Source organism: Parasteatoda tepidariorum, chromosome 3 (genome assembly GCF_043381705.1).
Source record: "Parasteatoda tepidariorum isolate YZ-2023 chromosome 3, CAS_Ptep_4.0, whole genome shotgun sequence".
In the NCBI taxonomy this organism is placed as follows: Eukaryota; Metazoa; Arthropoda; class Arachnida; order Araneae; family Theridiidae; genus Parasteatoda; species Parasteatoda tepidariorum.
In genome coordinates this window covers 12570214-12591166 of record NC_092206.1, presented here as the reverse complement: position 1 = coordinate 12591166, position 20953 = coordinate 12570214, and the positions used below count along the sequence as shown (strand labels likewise).

The 20953-nt window shown below is 29.5% G+C and overlaps 1 protein-coding gene across 1 annotated transcript in view; it reads left to right on the top strand.

Annotated features, from left to right (window-relative positions):
* LOC107455245 (disintegrin and metalloproteinase domain-containing protein 10) overlaps window positions 1–20953 on the top strand; it is a 93179-nt gene that overhangs the window by 8190 nt on the left and 64036 nt on the right. The window contains exons 2-3 of the mRNA XM_043049301.2: window positions 1495–1630; window positions 6428–6546. Of these exons, the coding sequence (XP_042905235.1) occupies window positions 1495–1630; window positions 6428–6546 (255 nt within the window). The remainder of the gene's footprint in view (window positions 1–1494; window positions 1631–6427; window positions 6547–20953) is intronic.

The window sequence follows — 20953 nt, the reverse complement described above, 5'->3', positions numbered from 1 at the left end:
TCGTCTTTTAAAATTTTTGAATTTACTCAAATATAGTTCGGAACTGCATCGAGTTCACTATTTTCTACCTGTTATTTTTGCTTTTCGAGAATATTTTTAGAGTTCAAGTTCTATTTCTTGTCAAAAGAAATCTTGCCGATTTTCAACTTCCTCTGTTGACACCTTTACTATCAACGGAACTTAATAGATAGTTTTGAATACATCAAAAATAAGTATGATAAATAAATAAATTGATTAAAAACATTTAAATAAATAAATGAATAATAATGGTAGCAAAATTATTTAAATATTAAAAACATCAAGAAATTTCGAACAGGAATAAAAACGCAATAATTTTAAGTGACAAAATGCAAAACTTAAACGAAATCGGTCAGATAATTCTTGAGAATTGAAAATTTAAAAATGGTATTTATTTTTTAAATATTTTATAACTCGGGAACTATTTCAATGATTTTGCTCAAATTTAGTAATTTGTCTTTTAAAATTATCTAGATCGAAATGGTGTAAAAATTTGTAGACTTTTTTCAACACTTTTTTTTACCTTTATTAAATAAAATAATTAAAAAAAGTTATGCAAAAGAAATAAATAAATAACATTAAGGTGCAATAAATTTCAAACGCTCGCATATCGTCGCTTTAGGAACCATATTTTCCAGGCAAGTGTAACTATATAGTCATATCTTCAGAACCGTTTAAATAAATATTTGAACAAGTTATTTGTTGCATACAAGAAACGTTTAAGCATTACGTAAGCTGATTTTCGTAAATTTAAATCCCTCTCTCATGCTTACTTACGAAAATCGTAACAATCCTTGTTGTTTGCTTTGATTTTGAATTTTACTGCAGTTTTAGAATGTGAATCAGTAACAGTATACGTAAATAATTTTGCATAAAACAAAAATTGTGCTTCAATTCTTGATCTATAATTTTGAGTAGAATATTTTGTAACAACAAATATTCTTTAAAAATGCTTTGTGTTTTCTTTCTGAGGTCAAAACTCTTCCATAAAACTCCTTTAAGATATTGTTATCCAATTTTTTTCTTTCCTTAAATTAAACTTTTGAATCAAATTTTAAAATTTTTCCTTTTTTTTTCATTAAAAAAATCAGAATGAGAAAATTTTAGGTTATAGGTATGTATTGTTCATGCTTCTACAATGAAGAAATTACAAATTTCCTCCCCATGTGTACTTAGGTATTTTTTAAATGGTCCTTACAACTTGTTCAAGTAGAACGAGTACTTTTAATTGTTCAATTATTTTTCTATCTTTAAAACATATTGAAATATCTCATAAAACTCATTATTTTTACTCACTAAATTAAAACTAATTGATTTTAAGAAATAAAATTTTTTCTCCAAACCCTACAAAGTAGATTTGATTAGATGAGCGAAGGTTTAAGTGCTAAATCAAATTATATATATAGCATTTAAATTATTGTTATGCACCTCAATTTAATTCACAATCTAAGAATAATGCCTCAATTTTTTTTCCAGATCAAAAGTTGAGCGAATACATTCTTCATTTTGAGCCTATATTTTTTGATCAGAATTTTCTGAAGGACCAGCATCGTCGATCCAGCCGATCGCCATCAGATCATTTTTTCACTCTTCAGTTTAAAGCATTTAAAAGGTTTGTTTTCAAGCCTGTTGTTTTGATATAATTTTATTCCGTTCTTGTAATCTGTAATTATTTCTTTTATTCATTGTGCTATGTTATCTCTCAGTGTGTTATTATATAGCCATCACGAGAATTCTTCCCTACTGAAAAGACTAGCAATCTGCTGTTATGGAAACAAGAGCAAAACCATTTCTGGTGTGGGAGAATTGAAAAAATAATATAATTTTCCCAAACTTACAACCTATACAAAAAGGGTAATCCCACAAATCTATACCAAGTGGCTTTTCGTCGTAACGGCTAGTAGGCGAGTCTTGTCTGAAGGAGTTCTCATGATAGCCAGACAGTACTGTAGATTCGTATAGTATTCACCAAAAAAGCATTTTTTGTATTAAGCACTATAGTCGGGCCGGGATAGCCTGGTTGGTAGGGTACTGGGTCCATGTCCAAGAGGTCGTAAGTTCGATCCTCGCCGACCGAAGACTCCCCGTGTAGTAAATGGTGTCTGGTGCACGTTAAATCTGTCGGGTCACAAAGTCAACTAAGTTCCCATAACAAGCTTGGCTTAACTCCGACCCGTCCCATAGCGGGACATCCGGGAAAAGTAACATATCAATATCCCATAACAAATCAAACCACTAGGGGTACTGATCCAGGAGTTTCCTTGTCATCTGGTTTGGGTTCAAAATTACAAGACTACGGAATTGAAAATTCGTATTCGTAAACCCGGCATTTGGTCGGCTGTTCAACGACGGTTATTAAAAAAAAGCACTAATTGCGCAAGTTACGTAAGAGTTGCGCTAGTTGTATGGTGAACGTTTGGGAAAAATAACTTTTTAGTTTTATAATTTGCATATAAATTTATATAAAGAAAAATAGTGTTTAGCCTTTGTGAGTGTTCATCATATCATGATGGTCTCCTCAGTTACTTGATTTGCTCAATCAGACTATTATACAGTAGGGAACCGATTATCCGGAACGATCGGGACTATCACTATTCCGGATAACTGATTTTTCCGGTTTTCTGAATCGCTACAAAAAGCCGTTTTTTTTTATTGTTAAACCCAACTAAAAAAAGAAATATTTGGAAATAACCTTGAAAAAACAAAGTAATACACTAATGATCATTTCCAAAATGATGGTAAGGTAAACATCTTTCAAAAAAGAAAGAAAAATCCTTAAATCTTATGAGGAAAAAAACATTTATTTTTAAAATAATGGCGGGAAAATTTATCGAATTTCGTTCCGGTTTTTTGGTTTTCCGGTTTACTGATTTCCGGATAACGGGTTCTGTACTGTACAATAATCCCCCAGACATTTCAACTAACTCGCCTCATTAAGCTCGATCTAAATTCTCAACCGAATTATATAAAGATATCTCATCTTACGTTATAGGGTAAAAGGATGTACTTACACACCCTCTAGAGATCCAATAAATGGTATTTTGTTATAGGTGCTATCAAATATTTTTATTTTAAATAATTACAAATAATGCTTTCATTAAATAGACTACGATTCCTAAAGTTGGCACTAAAGTTAATTTATCACATTAGTGCTACGATTTTTTTTTTATGTATACATTATTTAAATTCTGCTTAATGTTTTTTTTTCTTTTTTTTTTCCTTTTTTTTTCTTTTTTTTTTTTTTTNTTTTTTTTTTTTTTTTTTTTTTTTTTTTTTTGTTAATTGGAAGATATAACAAAAAAGTACTTTTTGCGTAACTGGAAAAATATAGAACACTAATTCAAGATGTTCTTTTATGTCTTCTCTTATGATCATAAACATATTTAGATCAAGATTTTTCTTGTTATAAAATTTAAATACTGTTAAAATGCGTAATGTTTTTGTCCTAATTCGTTGGTTCAGTAGGCTTTATTTAAACTACTGAAATTGTGTATGAAAACTAATGGCTACATGTAAAGTTATTTTTCCAAAAAAAAAAAAAATTAAATTAAATTAAAAAAAATCGGTGGTAAGTTTTTTGTTTTAGAAACACCTCGAAATGCGTGTTTAAGAAAATGAACACAGCTTGAAATGAGTTAACGAAAATGGACCTAGCTTGAAATAAGTGTTTAAGAAATGGACACGGCTTGAAATGCGTGTTTAAGAAAATGGACGCTGCTTGAAATGAATGTTTAAGAGAATGGACACAACTTGAAATGCGTCTTTAAGAAAATGACCACAGCTTGAAATGCGTCTTTACGAAAATGGACACAGCTCCAAATGCGTGTTCAAGAAAACAGATACAGCTCGAATTGCGTATTTGATAAAATGGACATGGCATTTGATTCCCTTTTTTTTAAAATATAAACTAATGAATTCAAATTATGTGATATTTTTTTCTGTGTCCATTTTCTTAAACACGCATTTTGAGCTGTATCTGTTTTCTTGAACACGCATTTAAAGCTGTGTTCGCCGACGAAATGTTTAAAGATGAGATATTTTTAAAAAAAAATATTTTAATGAATCTTTTTCCTTGCTTGCACGACGTTNGACATTTTTGACGGGTTTTTGACGGTTTAAACCAGTATTATACCCTTGTCATGTCAAAAACCACTTTTTGACGTCAAAAACCCAACCCTGCCCTTGCCTGCGTACATTTAGAACATATATTATGAGAATATGTGATTATAAGGCTTGTATATAAATGGAGAAATAATCTACGAATTCTAAATCAAATCTATATGAATTTCAGCAGATAGACTGTATTTATTTATGCAGTTACATAACAGGTTGTTAATTAGTACAATATATAAAGAGATTTTCATATTGGAAAAGTAAATTGCTCTTTTTAAATTCAAAGAAGTTCCTTTTTGACTTAACATGTATAGAGAAGTTTTTACTTATCTCCGCAAGCCTCTTATCCTGCAGCTATTTTATTTTATATTATAACCGTCGTTGAACAGCCGACCCAATTTTGGGTTTACGACTACTAATATTCAACGCTATAGTCCTGTAATTTTGAGCCAATCCAGAAGACAAGGAAACTCCTGGATCAGTACCTCCAGAGGTATGATTTGTTATGGGGACATGGAGGACTTTGTGACTCGACAGATTTAACGCTCATCACTCAGCGTTTACTACACGAGGTGTCTTCGGCCGACGGGGATAGAACCCACGCCTTCTTGGACAGGGGCCTAGTGCCCTACCAACCGGGCTATCCCACCCTGCCGCTATTGTTATAAATAAAATTTTGAAAAAATATTATTTGATTAAATAATAGTAGCCTAGTTTGAAATGATACTTGTAGAGATGCTTGTAGAGAGAAACCGATTGAAATTTGAAATCAGCGATTACGATACGAAAATATCTAAAATCTGTTAAAAAATATCTCTTGCGATAGAAAAAAAGAATAAAAATTGTTCCCCAGTGTAAGTTAAATGTTAACATCCTTAGACACTAAGTCATGTGACCAATTTCTTAGATTTTAACATTGTTCAACGACGGTTATAAAATAAAATATAAAAAATTATCGATAAATATTGCTTGAAACAAATAGAGAACAATTTGAACTTGTATATGACACAGATCTCCAATCGAAATATAAGAATTTAAGGTAGTTGGGAATTTGTTTGACCATATAACTGCAATAAGGATACATGCGAATAGGATAGAGCCTCCGACAAAATGCGAATAGGATAGAGCTCGTAACTGTTTCGCTTTGACTATTTATGTTTACCTCATGAGTAAAATGATCTCCGAAGTAAGGAAAAAGGATCAACCGGTTCTATTACGTAACTATCTCTGCAGCATAATATTTTGAAATGTAATTTATAGCATAATATTTCTGTTCTCGCAACATAATATTTAAGAGATGGTAAAAAGATAAATGTTATCAAAACTCGAAGAATTATGAATGAGGAAGGCAAGACAGAAAACAGTAACGGCTATTTGATTTGCGACAATAACAGAGAGAAGTTAAAAGACAATAATAATCGTCAATTTTCTTAGTTTCGTCCCTTTTTACCCATTTTTTATAACAGTCTTTGAACAGCTGACCCAATTTATTGGGTTTACGACTACTAATGTTCTCCGCAGCCTTCAAATTTTGAACCCATACCAGGAGATAAAGGAACTCCCGAATCAAGTATTAGGAAAAATTTGCCTTCGTGGAGGACTTGTTGGTGGAATTAATCCGCATTTGCGTTACATGGGAAGGAAAACCTCCCACGGTTAGCCCGATGGCAAGGGGACTCTAATCCATGATTCGTCTACCACTGAGGATATTTTGCGTCAGCACTGTGGTCGGTGCGAGCCGGATGCGGAATCCGAGTCGATCAGCCATCGCTGGGATTCGAATCCGGTTCACCTTATTGAAAGGCGAACTCTCTATCCCCTGAACCACCACAATTCTTTTACATATTTTATCAGTTTCCTCCCATCATCTTTTTTCAAGATATACCTTACAAGTTTCCTCAGACATACAGACTGGTTTTGACGTTTTTTTCCCCCGCCTTCCTAATTAATGATTCGTTATTTGATTTTTATCTCTCGATTAAATATTACTTTAAGACTCATATTTTGGATGGTTTTACGTTTTCCTTTTTGGAAAGAGTATTAAAAATATTAAGTATTTAAGTATGAAATGTTAATCTCAAGTATTTAATATCAATGTAAGAGTGATTTGACAAAATATCAAAAAATTGACTCTAAAGAGATTGTAATTTGTTGTGATTCAATTTTTTTCTCGAAGTCTTAACTGGCATGGATATTTTTTTTTATTTTAAATTTCATTTATGTATTTTTCCATTTATTTTTCTTAGATGAAAAAACGTATTCGTGTATCGCTGAAATCAGACTTGTTCTATTTCAGGATGTTCCATCTGCGGTTGAAACGAGACACCTGGGTGTTTGCAGAAGATACGAAGTTCGAGAATTCCAAATCTACCGTCCAATACGATAAAGCTCGTGCCCTCGCGGGATTCATTGATGGTCAGTATATATTTCTTCGCCAAATTTTTCTCTACTTCACATATATTTTATACTATACTCTATTTTCAGGAAAAGTAATATTTTTTTCCGATATTTCTTTTAAAAAAATTTCTTTTCATCCCATTTTCATATTTCAAGTTTTCTATTGTTTTATTGTTAAAAATTTTAAAAAAATATGTAACCATTCTAAATCATTGAATTTTTAGAATTTTTTTTTATATGTTTACTATATTCCTCCCAAATTTTTGAGGAGTTAAAAATCTCCATTAATATTTAAACTAGATTTACGAAATGTTATGCAGTCATTGCAATTAACAAACCAAAGTAGTTGATGCAAGCTTATTTTTGATTTCTTGGCATAGGGTGTTCAAAAATACTTGTTTTCTTTTGTAATCTATTGTCGGTCCCCCTAAAACCCTTTAAAACTTTAAACTTGTTTGCAAAGTAAGAAAACTCGCATGAGCGAAACACTTCTAAAATTACAAAATAGTCTTCTAAGTATTTCTTGAGAAATTCATAAACCGAATGTATCGAAAGTGTCTCTTCCATTATTGTAGGAGCCTTAAGATTTGTATTATATTCCATTAGTGTACGTAATGGAGCCTTAAGATCAGTTATCTATCTTTTCTTACGACATAGATAGAAATAATTTTAATACTTCTGCTGTATTCTATGATCAGACCCTTAAGATCAGTTTTTTTTTAATCTTATCTTACGACATAGATAGAAATAATTTTAATACTTCTGCATTCTATGATCAGACCCTTAAGATCAGTTTTCTATTTTATGTTACGACATAGATAGAAATAATTTTAATACTTCTGCTGCAATGTCCAGAATTCATTATTATGGTCGTGGTCTATGTTATTTAAAGGGTGCCGGACAAATTTTAAATTAGTGCTAAAATTCAGCACATGAAGAATTTATACTTTATCGCTATTATCTCTTAAAATAGTTAAAATTGAAATCATAGTACTTCCACTGGGGCAACAGCCAAGCCACTAACTAACTAGTTAAAGAACTCTTTATTATAAATGAACCTTTGTGCTTGACAATCATGCTAGTTAGAATTTTTTCCTGAGAGCTACAAAAAAATAAATTAATTAATGACAATTATCGTTTGAGGCTATTAACGATAATCTAAAGTGACAAAATTTGCTGTAAAGTTTTATGTCTGATGGCAGTACAAGTTTCAAGTTATATCAATTTTCAAAAAAAGGTCTTAATTTGTTTTTGTCAGTGTATTTTTTTTTTCTATTTTTATTTACGGTGTATGAATGTGAACCCATTTCTCAATGCATATATTTAACTCTAAGAGAGATATTTAAGATAATCGAAAATCGCAAAAATGACCGATTCACCATTATTGATTTCCTGTTAATCTTCTATTATGAAAAAAAAGGCTAATTTAATTTGATACAGAGGTTAATAATTTGAGGATTTGCCATCCAATACGATTCCAAGCTCTTTACCTAAGAGTAAAGTTCACTAAATAAAAATGACCATTCCATATTGGATTACGATTTCGATAGACTTACTCAAAATCGATATTGCACTCTTCTACGGTTCTGTAAACATCGATATGCGAGAAGTTCCATCTCCACTTTTTACTGGAGAAGGGAATATATTGCCTTTTTTCCCCTCTTATAAGCAAATGTGGATAGGGAATTAGAGGGGGGGAGAGGGAAAAACCTTAGAAAAACGATCTCTGTCACCGAATCGAAAATTTGTTCTTTCGCCAAAAAAGTTAACTTAATCCCATCTCTCATCTTTTTCCGATATTTTTATTCTTCTTACTTCCTTATACTTCCTCTTTTTAGGTTTATTTTTCTTTCTTTTTTTTAATGGCATAAGGAGTGAAGATCCCGTAGTTCATTTTTCATTTATCCTTTACCTCTATCTTCCCCATCGATGATATGCTGGAGCTTTTATTTGATTTACGAAAAAGGGAAAAAAGAAGGTAGAAAGGGGAAAATATGATGCAGGAAATCTTCTCTGATGGCTAACTATTTTTCTTCTTTTAAATCTACTCGGTAGTGACCACAGAGCAATTTTAATAATTTTTCCCTCTTTTTTATAAACTGTTGATGGAATAAGACGGAATTAGTTAGTTATTAATTAAAGTATTTTCTTTAAATCTATTTTATGTATGGAGATGTAATTGGGTGAGCTGATTACGAAATTATATCTTTTCGTTGCCAATTTTTCAAATGATAAAATTTTTTTTATTTTTTATTTTTAATAATTTTATCTGATTTGTGATGACTCAGGGGATAGAGCACTCGCCTCCCAATTCGGCGAACCGGGTTCGAGTTTCAGGGGCTTCTTAGTGATGTCCCCTTAACTGAATTCCACACCTGACTCGCACCGACGTGCTGACGTAAAATATCCTCAGTGGTAGACGGATCATGGGTTAGAGTCCCCTTGTTGTTCGGCTCACCGTGGGAGGTTTTCGTCATTTTTCTCTCCGTGTACCGCAAATGCAGGTTAGTTCCATCAATATAAGTCCTCATCGAAGGCAAATTTCTTCTAATACTTCATCAAGAAGTTTCCTTGTCTTCTGGATTGCGTTCAAAATTACAAGGCTACGGACATGAACATTGGCAGTCAAACTCAATAATTGGGTTGGCTGCTTAACGACTGTTATAAAATAAAATAATTTTTTCTTCTTTTTAAAATTATTATTATTATTTTTTTTTTGTGTTCTTACCTTGAAAAATACATAATTATGTAATATTCACACATCTGTTTTCTGCAAAACTGCTTTCATTAATTTAACATCATCATGTCATCTGTAACAAACAACAAGCAAGAAAATATTTTTAGCACCTTGTCCTAAAACTGAAATTTTAGAGCAAAGTTTTGGCCCATATATTTTATCGAGTAAAATGCACTTATGAAATATAAAAATATAGGAAATATAAATACTACAGACGAATTATTCTGAGGGAAGTAATTCAATGCAATTTGAATAACATGGAATCTGAAATTTCAGACGAATTAATCAATAAAATGTCTAAATATGTAAGGGTTTATCCTTTTCTTAATGGAGTTATTTTGATGAAGGGAACATTTAAAACAAGTTCAATTGTTTATGCTAAATAAGGTAATAAAATCTGCTTCATTGCTTGAATAAAATATTATATTCTTGCAGCAGTTTACTATACTTTTGTACAATTCTTGGAAAAACTGAAGAAACAGTAAATGTATTGTTATTAATGAAGTGGAATTTTTTTTATTAAAGAAATATCCAAATGGAAGGGAAATAAATTATTATTTTAAATTAATTAATTTACATAGGTACTAATTTTTGCTTTCTTTATAGCATAAAAATGTATCTTTCTGCTTCAGTTTCTTCGAATTATTCATTTAATAATATTAAGTCAGTTTAAGTTAGTTTGGCATAAAACTAAATTTAAAAAATATGATTTATAATATTTCTTATTACGTTATTTTTAAAAGCCTTAAGATTATAATATTATTTTTTATTTTATTCAACTGTTTTTTATTGATTGTTATCGAATTCATTGCATAATATTTTGAATATCTCGCGTATAATTTATTTATAGTAAATTTATTTTATTATTTATCGTATAATCTTTTTTAAAAAATTTTTTACAGTACAATTTTCAACTTTTTCACTGATAAATTTCATTTTATTTTACTATAATTAATATGTTTCTTATTTTTTTGCATGAAATTTAAATTTGCATGAGCACTATATGAAGTAGCAGAAGAGAACTAAAGTCTATTTTCAATCCTGTAAAAGTGAAATTAATAAGCTTGGGTATTTAAGTTTCTCTTTTATTATTTATTGTGTTGAATTACTTTATTTTTGTTATTTTATGTTTCATTTCAATTGCTTGTATTCTTTATTGTTTTCAATAAAAAAGAATTATCTTTAATATTGTTTTGCTTTTTTTTTCATTTTTATTTATTCATTTTTTTTCCGGCAAATATTCATTTAGAAAAGGTACACAATCAATTATGTCAAGTTCTTAAGTAGAGAATAAAATTCACATAGTTGAGACAAGAAAAACTATGCTATGCATAGCATAGTTACATTTTGTTTGAAAAAAACTCTATAAACTGTAAAACGATAAACTATAAAGCACAGAAACTTGCAATTACGAAGGTATGCAGAAAAATGTAGCGTTCTATAAATTGTTCGAGAATTATTGACTTTGTTAAACTTGGAGGAAAATACCATGCAGGAATGTATTTGATATGCTGAACGGACCATATTTATTAATGAATTAATTATGAGTTTCTTTTTTCCTTAAATTCAAATTTGTTTGAAAAGAATTGCGATTAGAAGTTTTTTTTTTTTTTTTTTTCTGCGCGAAATTTATAAGACTAATTTGAAATCATGAAGGTATGTTAAAAAAAAATTTTTTTTTGGAAGTACGGTGGAATTTAAAAAAAAAAAAAACAAATTGAGATTCAACAATTAGTTAGCGAAGTTTCTACTCTTAAATTTGTAGAGAAAATGTACCCTGTTTGATCGATCTATATCCCGCCGAAATGCAACTGAGAATTTGAAATTTGACGTGTTGCAAGAGCCATTTTTATCTGTAAACTTATCGCAAATTTTGTTTGAAAATTCAGATTTGTTCGACAGTTATTGCAAATTAAAGTGCTTTTTCGTGTTGTTTTTTTTTTTGCAGTTCTTTTTACTTTAAATATTGTCAATTTATCATTGCTATGGAAAATTTATTTATCCTCTCGAGGTCTTTATTTTATAAACTCCCGGTCGAGTGCGTTAAACAAAAAAAAAAACAACAACAAAAAACGAGAGAGATTATATACGTTCCCTGATATAAATTTCAACACTTATCTTGAAATTTAAAAATAATAATAATAATTAAACTGAACTAATTGCGATTAAGACTTTCCTATTTGTATTGTCAGCAAGTAAATTTACCTCTCAGTTCTTTCTTATTGTATTCCTTAGATTAATTTTTTTTTTCGTGTACAAATGATTATTTTTTAAATTCGTCTATTTCGTCATTATAAACATGTTTTTACGTAAAGTAACAATGACTATAAATTTTGAAAACAAAATAATCTGTGTTTTTGTGGAAAGTATTGACGCTTGAGAAGCTATTACGGTGGGTCGGCTGTAGTTCTTTAAATAAATATTAAAATTAATTTTTAAACTTTGTAAGCTTGCAATTATTTGTTATAAAATAATGTGCCACGTATAAAATGTCTTAATATCCTGTGGGGAGAGTGGAATAAATTTCTTAGCTGAATGATGTATTTTGTTTCAATGAAAAAATTAGTAACCGAGAGTGTTGTGACTTTAACCGGTTTTAACTGATTCATTTTTTTTTCTGTGAGAAATACATTACATAATTATCTAATAACACAAATGGACAATTACAGTCAATTGTTTAAAAATCTTAATGCATTCAGAATACCTCATAACTCCAAGAAAACATTTTATTACTTGTTCACGAACTGACGTCACACGTGTCCATCTGCCGGTCATTTACATTCGCTGTGCTGCAAAAGCCAATAAGTTCTTGCTTTCGTTTGAATTTTCGTAATTAAATCCAACTATTTTAGATGGTCAGTGACTACTTATATAATAAATTGCACCCTGCTGGTAGCTGAACGAAAATGTAGGTTTAATATAACGTGTTTTTATAATGTTAGATTTCTGTGGTACCCACTGAAACATTGCTAATAGTTGATGAAATTCTCTAGTTCTGAATATTCTAGATTTTTTAGTTTAGTAAAAAAAGTGTTAGAATGAGTTATGTAAGCCTGGTATTACTTGTTAAAATGATACTTTACAAATGCAAAGTAATTTTGTTCTTTTATTTTTTTAATCATATTAATCTTAATCTGTCAGTCTTTACCAAATGATACTAGGTTCGAGTACTGATAAAAAAAGACACGGGTTTCAGTATTAATGAAGAAAAAAAAGTGGATTTGAGAATTAAACAGACGATAGGTTGTTCGAGTAACGATTAAAAAAAAGTGGGTTTGAATATTGATCAAAAGAAATTGGATTCAATAACTATACCCAAATGATAGAGGTTCGAGTACCGATAAAATTCAGTGGGGTCGAGTGCACATAAAAATAGTGGAGTTGAGCATCAATAAAAATAGAGCTTATTCGAGTATCGCTAAAAAAGATAGTGGGTTCGAATAATAATCAAATGACAGTGTCTTCGAGTACCGATAAAAAGTGAGTATCTCGGAGTACCCCAAAAAGATAGTTGGTTCGAGCTTTGAACAAAAGGGAAGGGTTCAAAAATTGATCAAATGATAGTTCGCTCGAGTGCCGATAAAAAAAATAGTGGGTTCAAGCACGGATTTAGATAATGGGTTTGAGTACTTACAACTAGATAATTGGTTTAAGTTTTGACCAAATGAGAGTGGGTTCAAAAACTGATCAAATCATAGCGAGTTCAAGCACCGATTAAAAGATAGTGGGTTCGAGAACCCATAAAAAAAGTAGGTTTGGGTATTGATCAAATAAAAACGGAATCGAAAACTAACCAAACGATAATAGGTTCGAGTACCGATAAAAAATGCGGGTTCGAGTATTGATCAAAAGAAAGTGGAATAGGGAACAAACCAAATGATACTCTGTTCGAGTACTGATAAAAAAAAAACGTGAGTTTCAGTATTGATGAAGAAAAGGTGGATTCGAGAATTAATTAGATGATAGTATGTTCGAGTACCGATAAAAAAAAAAAAGCTGCTTTGAGTATTAATCAAAAGAGTGCATTAAAAAACTAACCGATTGATAGTCGGTTTAAGTACCGATTAAAAGATAGTGGGTTTGAGTATTGATCGAAAGAAAGGGGATTCGAGAACTAATCATATGACAGTAGGTTCGTAATACAGTAGGTAGTAATCTTAATAAAGTATTTAAGATTTGTATTTTTAAAAAAAGTTATTATGAAAGTCTAAGATATTAAAAAAATTCAGCTCATGTTCTGAATATTATAGTATAATGCTCTATATCTTCTTATAATATTAAAATATAATTTTGAAACTTGGTCAGAAATATTTTATTAATTTCATATGTCCCGCAGTGGGCGGATCGTTAAGAATCACCGACCCAACAGATCACCGAAGTCAAGCATCACTAGTTACGGTCAGTGTGCGGGTGGATGACCACTTGGATCAGTCTATGTAGGGACCGAGGGTGTGCGTTATTGGTCCTCGTTAAACTGTTCTACCTTAAAGTGTTCGACTTCGAGTGCAGGTTCTCTGCAGAGGATCAAAATTGTGGTGTCGTGTCTTCGGATCATCCTCAAGGATGTTTCCCTGACCGTCACCAATAGCCCTATGTGCAGCTCCAGTGTGACATAAATGAACTACAACAACAGCATATACTTCCACAAAATTATATATGATATAAGGGCAGCAAAATCGGGTATTCACTACGCAAAACCGCGGAAATGACTTGCCATCTTAAATTGTGTTAAATAGCCAAAGGGCCATAGACCATGGTATGGCTGGAAACGATTACATGGTTCGTGTCTCGGTACTGTCGAATTTAGTTATTTTTATTACCGAAAAAAATTCTTTTTATTCAGAGCTGATTGTGCACCGGAAAAAATCCAGATTTCCGGATTTTTCGCTAACAGTGATCCGGAAGTTTCCGGAGATCAAAGATGCAGACGTTTCAAAAAATCATTGATCACAGAAGTTTCCGGAAATCAAATTTTCAAAGGTGGAACTTAAAAACACAGTTTATTTTGTTTGTTTGTAAGGGAGAGCCAGATGCTTTATAAGCTAATATTTAGAATAAATATTCATTTTTTATCAGTAAATAGTTATTATAATCATAAACTCAAGAAAGAAAGACATATTTGTAAATTTTAATTACTTCTTCAGGTCATCATAGGTATTTGTAAATGGTATAGGTATGTACAAAATTTTAAATATATTTTAAATTAACTAAGAAATATTGAGAAAAAGGAAAAAAAAAAAACCTTGTTTAAATTTTTTTCTAATTTTTCAATTTAAACTGAATTTTTTTTTAACTCAAGATATTTTCCGGAATTTTGACTTGTGCTCACAATCACCCCTGTTCTCAGTTTGGTAATCTTAATAAAATGCACCTTTATTCATTTATTTTTAATTGCGTTTTCTATAAAAGCGTAACAAATTGGAAAAAAATTAACCCGTTTTCTGGATATAAATAATGCCCCGCATCTTCCCTTAATATTAACTTATAATTTAGAAACTTGGTCATAAATATTTCATCAATTATATATACACACCATATAATCCCCATATAAAAGCCACAAAACTATAGACAATTTAGGGATTCCACTATGGTACTTAGTAATGTCATACTATGCAGCCTATCCAAAACAGCGTAAAAAAACTTAAATAGCCTAATTAAGTTAAACAGCTGGTTGACCATAGTCCGTGGTATGGTTCGAAATGCTTAATTCTGTAAGCCGTGGTTAGATGACCAGTGGTGTCGAATTGAATTATTTTTTATTACAAAAACTATTTTCCCCCCATTCTAACAGTATGGTAATCTTTATAAGACATTCCTTTTTATTGTATTTTTTAAGTTCGCTTACAATAAAGTCGTAAGAAATTAAAAACAATTAGTTCTGGACATCCTCAGCATTGGCACGACAGCCCTTTGTGAGCCTGGGCCTGCCTCAGAAGCTTTTCCCATTCTGCACTTCTCCCAGCAATTGTTTTCCAGTTCTTTACTTTTAGGATGGCAAAATCCTCATCCAGTTCTGAACATAAATGCACCATATTTCCTCTTAATGTTAACCTATAATTTTAAAACTTGGTCAAATATAATATATGAATTATTTATGCTTCCACATTAAGCCACAAAATTATAGACAAGTAAAGGTATTTGAATATTTCAAGATATACACACAAATTATTAGACGCGCTGTAAGATTCTATGTAAAATCTTAATTATCAGGTGATACTATACAGGCTTTATTGTTTTTACCAGACTGAAACTTGTTTGCATTTGTTTACCTCCGTGTATCAATTGGTTAACATTGCATAATGCAATACGTTAAAAATAAATACTAATAGGAAGTATATTAAAAATATCCTGAATAAAAACTCATTAAATTTATGTTTAAGTATAAAAGTATTGCACGCAAACTCGTACAAAACATCTAATTATTAAAACACTATAGTGCGCCTAATAATTTGGTCTAAATATTATAATATACTAATATTATACCTGATATAATAAATATTCTTTATTTATATAATAGATCGTCTAGTTTATCCAATCGTAGAGTTTATATTCGATATCGTCTAATTTACGTAAAAACAATAAAGTTGTATAGCACACCTGATAATTATGATTTCACATAGAATCTTATAGTGCGTCTAACAATTTAGGCAGGGACTGTATATGGGTATTCTAGGAAAAGATGGCACTCATACATATTATATTAATTATATATACTACCATACTAAGCCACAAAATCATCGACGAAATTGGGAGCTCATAATGGGGCATAATATGGTTACACTGTGCAACCTATTCAAAACCGTGTTTCAACTGTGTTTTTTTTCCTTCCTATATTTACAGAAAAAACGAAACAATTAACAGGTTCTAGTCGTCTATTGATTTTGTAGAAGTATTTATAGTTTTTTTTAAAAATTCAATTCTCGTTGAAATTATTTTTTGTGTGTCAGAAATAGTTTATTACACCATCTGATCAACTAAATTAGATTAGAGGTTCACAATTTTTTCTGGCTGCGGAAATTAAAGAGACCGACCTTCTTTGGGCAAAGTCCTGACTTCATAACTTAAAGCTCATTAAGCGTTTCATTAAAAAAAAAATACTATTAATCATTTTGAAAATATTTAATGTGAGAAATGAAATGAAATTTTTCATCGTTTTATCGATAATAGTCTCAACTTGAAGGATTTCATAAGAAATACAAAAAAAATTTTTTTCCGTGAATGCTTATTTTTTCATATTTTTTTTCAATAATATTGTTTTTAGAAAGGAAATTTTTTTTTAATAACACTTTTTGTTTCACTGATATTTTTCTTGAATAAATTCATATAAAAAAAAATAACGATACATAAAATAAATATCAGATTTCTGATCTAATAAAAATATAAATACAGGTTTCAAAAATCCTTACTGATTGAAAAAAAATAAAATTCAACTCTCGGAACCCCTTTGATCCTAGGTTTCCTTGGAACACCTTTTAACAATTGTTGAGTTAGATCTCCGTTTACATTTGTCGAGTATATATAACCATCGTTACACAACCGACCCAATTTTTGGGTTTACAACTACTAATGTTCAACTGCAGTTTTTCACATTTTTTAATTAATTTTAATTTCGGCCACTCTAAAAAAAAAAATAAAAAAATAAATAAAAATTCTTAAATTTTCCGGTACTCAATACCATATAAACAAACAAGCTCAATTTACGAAATGGGCAAACATGGAAAGGAAATGGTTTTAAGCAGGGTATTTTTTATTATCCGACAAATATGTACATTTTTTTATCAATAATGTTAATGGCGCCACCTATGCTTTTGTTTTGGCAATTTTTGATAGAATTTTAAAAAAAAATCAATGATGCTGTATTTATTGCGATTGTTTGACTGATTTTAAAACTATGCCTCATAGTAAATATTTGAGAAAAAAATAGTAAATTATTTAGAATATTTGAAAGATTATAATTAACATTTTAAACTAATACCTTTATTTTGGGAAAAAAAAGGAAACTTTTATCTGTAAATTAATACAATTTTCCAAATTTAAAGTATGCGCTTCAAGAACAATGTTGTTAATTACTAATACATTTAAAAATTTGCTTTCATGTAAAAACTAATATTTGCATTGCATATAGTAAAGAACAATAAAATAAGTGTCATGAAAGTTATGCATTGATTTCCGGAAACCTTATACAGTAATTTACAACAACAAGTTGATTTAAAAATAAGCCTAATCCTTTGCATTCTTTTAGAAACACGTTTTAAAAATACGAGTTCGGCTGTCACAAATCAACATATAAGATGTTCCTTAATGACCACCCTGAAATATATATCTTTTCAGAATCATTGTAATTAATGTTGCAATAAATGTAACCTTTTGTAATAATAAATAACTTGTAATAATAAATGTAACCACCCTGAATAACTTTTGATCTAATAAACGGATTTTCCCGTTTCTAAAATCAATCTTAATGACTCAAATTTGCTAATTAATAAGTGCAGACAATATTTTAAGTTAGAAAACTAGGCACAAAAGGGCGCTTTCTCTGAAAAAACATCGAATTTTTCAATGGATTCGAATTTCTGATCCCTAAATTACAGAGGATAACCGCAATCTGGGAAATATGGTCCCTATAGTTTGGTTAGGAGAGAGTTTCAAAGTTTGAACCAAAGTTTTAATTTTGCGTATTTCGCTGTATCTCGATACCTTTTTAAGCGAATTGAAAAATTTTTAATAAGGTTATTCCATTCCAAAAAGATTCTATTCAAAATTTTAACATAATCGGTCGAATAGTTCCTGAGAAATCGAATTTTTAAGTATTTATGTTCTTTTGTAATTCAATTTCTCAGGAATTTTTGCTAAATAACTTGGTGAATAATTTCAAGGCATATATTCCTTACGTTTGCTAAACTGAACAACTTACAAGAATACAGATTATATATTTTTTACGTTTGTATAATATAATAACGTAGGAAGTAATCTCTAAAATTTAAATATTTTATTAAAAGGAATTACAAATCATGATTATTCTACTTAATTATGCATGCATTATGCAACAGTTTAATTAAGCATTATGCAACCAATAAGAAATAGTAATTTCTCATTGGTTTCTCATACAGATAATATATGCTTTACATTTATAGATAGAGTAACTTACAATCATATATAAAATATATTTTTTATGGTTGCTAACTGTAATATCTAATAAGCATAACAGATCATATGTTTTTTGTGCTTCCTAAATAGTGTAACTATAACGGGCATTCCTCTCGTTTGTTATGATCGAGGGAAATTATTTATATTATGTTATCAAAAATATAATATTTCTCGATGATATCGAAATAATTTCGATATATGCCAGCTGATACTATCGAAAAGAAAATATTGGTATTAACAAATTAATTGCAACTGAGTTTAAATTTTCAAAAAAAACATACATAATACAAAAGCTTTGAAATTACGCAATTAGCGTTTTCTATTTCTTGGTTGTAGGGGAAAAAAAAACGTTTGAAAAACAGTATTTAGAAATCTAAGATTTCTTGACAACAAAAGGTCAAAAGTTATTTTGTTGGATGCATGCAGAGGACCTGGGTGTGAGCCAGGATGCTCTCTTTTTATCATGTGATATATGATGGTCTTCAATGAAATGAGTTGTCGTTCGCCATTTTGGCTAGCTGCATGCAGAAATAATTTAAAAATTGCAACAGAAAAAATGATAATGGTAATGATAGTCAGATTCATTTTTATCATTTCGTTATTTACTCAAAGAAAGTGCTTTGAAATCATTTTTTTACCAATGCTCATTTAAGTTGCTTGCATATGTAAATAGGTGTGTTAGAAATTCATCATTTTTTTAAAAATTTCTTTAAAAATTTGACTTTGTAGCAGTTATTAAGGTAAAACGAAAATTATAAATTCCAAATTTTGAAATTAATTCCATTAATATTTTTCTACTCGCTAATTAAAATTCCACACTTATTCTTTCATGATAAACCTTTTTACATTTTATTTCTCTTTATTGTAGATCATTCAAATGAAAAAAATCTTGACACTATACTAGTATTCCATCGAAACATATTAAACGTGGCTGGTTAATTTTCAGACTCCATATAGACATCCTAGTGATGTGATCTAGAATTACGTTCAGGCCTAGATTATTACCATTATTCGAAGATAAATTATAAGAAATGTTGATGATTAATACTTACACCTTATATGTATTCTAAACGAATTCTCCTGTTTCCCTTCCTTCCTTACGAGGAATCGTTAATTGAGCCGATATTTTGTGTACAGATAGAATTTGAGGCTCGAGAAATGATGTAGGAATATTCTTATGTTTATATCGAACTAGTTACAAAGTTTTAAGATGATTGAAACGGTAAATTCCGTCATAAATATGAAGTCAATTTTTAATGTCGGCATATGAAAAGTAGTGTTTTCTGAAAAAAGATTGATTTAAGTATATTTTTCATTCACATCATATCACTAAACAATGGTCAAGTACCTAGCCAAGTATTTTTTCATTTATGTAGCGATATAAATAAGCGTTTACAAATTTATTTACACAGCTTGCAAACTATATTTATAAAAAACTTGTCAGGAAAATCGTCTGAATTTTGGATTTTATGCCATTTATATTTATTATTCATATTTTATATTCCATTTCTTAATTTTAGTCATATTTTATTTCATTTTTATATTTTATTCTTATTTTATTCTATTTTATTCATATTTTCTTCTATTTCTATATTTTATTCCATTTCTATATTTTATTCCATTTTTATATTTTATTTATATTTACTCCATTTTTAATTTTGCTCATATTTTATTCCATTTTTATATTATATTCATATTTTATACCATTTTTATATTTTATTTCTATTTTATTCCTTTTTTATTTTTTATTCATGCTTTATTCCATTTTTATATTTTATTCATATTTATTATATTTTTATATTTCATTCATATTTATTATACTTTTATATTTTACTCAAACTTTATTCAATTTTTATATTCTTTTCATATTTTATGTAATTTTTATAGTTTATTCATATTTTATTCCCTTTTTATAGTTTATTCACATTTTAATTCCATTTCTTTTTATTCATACTTTATTCCATTTTTATAGTTTATTCAAATTTTAATCAATTTCTATAGTTTATCCATATTTTAATTCGGTTATTTTCTTTTATTCATACATTCCATTATATTATGTTTAATTGTAATACAGAAACGTGGAGTCGTTAGGTTCAAAAGTTCGACTCCTTTTCCTGACTTTCCTGAGAGCTCGACTTCGATAAAAGTTTCTCCGTTTTCCTGGAAAAATATGAATACCGTGCGGCAAAAACACTCGGACCAAGTTTATTCATATTTTATCATATCATCATAGAATCAATTTCAGTCAACTTTTGATCAGCTGGGTTTAATGCGTGTAAGAATTGTTTGAGCTCCCTTTTTCAATTCAAGATTGGTCAAAAATATTTCAGTCTAAATTGGATCTTTGATCTTAACCTAAGATGATTTGTTTTTAATTTTAAGAGAGTAGGTTTTGGAAGGACAGTGAAAAAAAAGAAGAAAAAAAAGAAGGAATTATGAGAGTGTAAAAGAGATTTGATTGAAGATGGATAGAGTGAAATTGGAAAAATAAGGGAGGGGTAAATAAAATAGAATGGGTATTGAAGTAGTGAAGTTTGATGA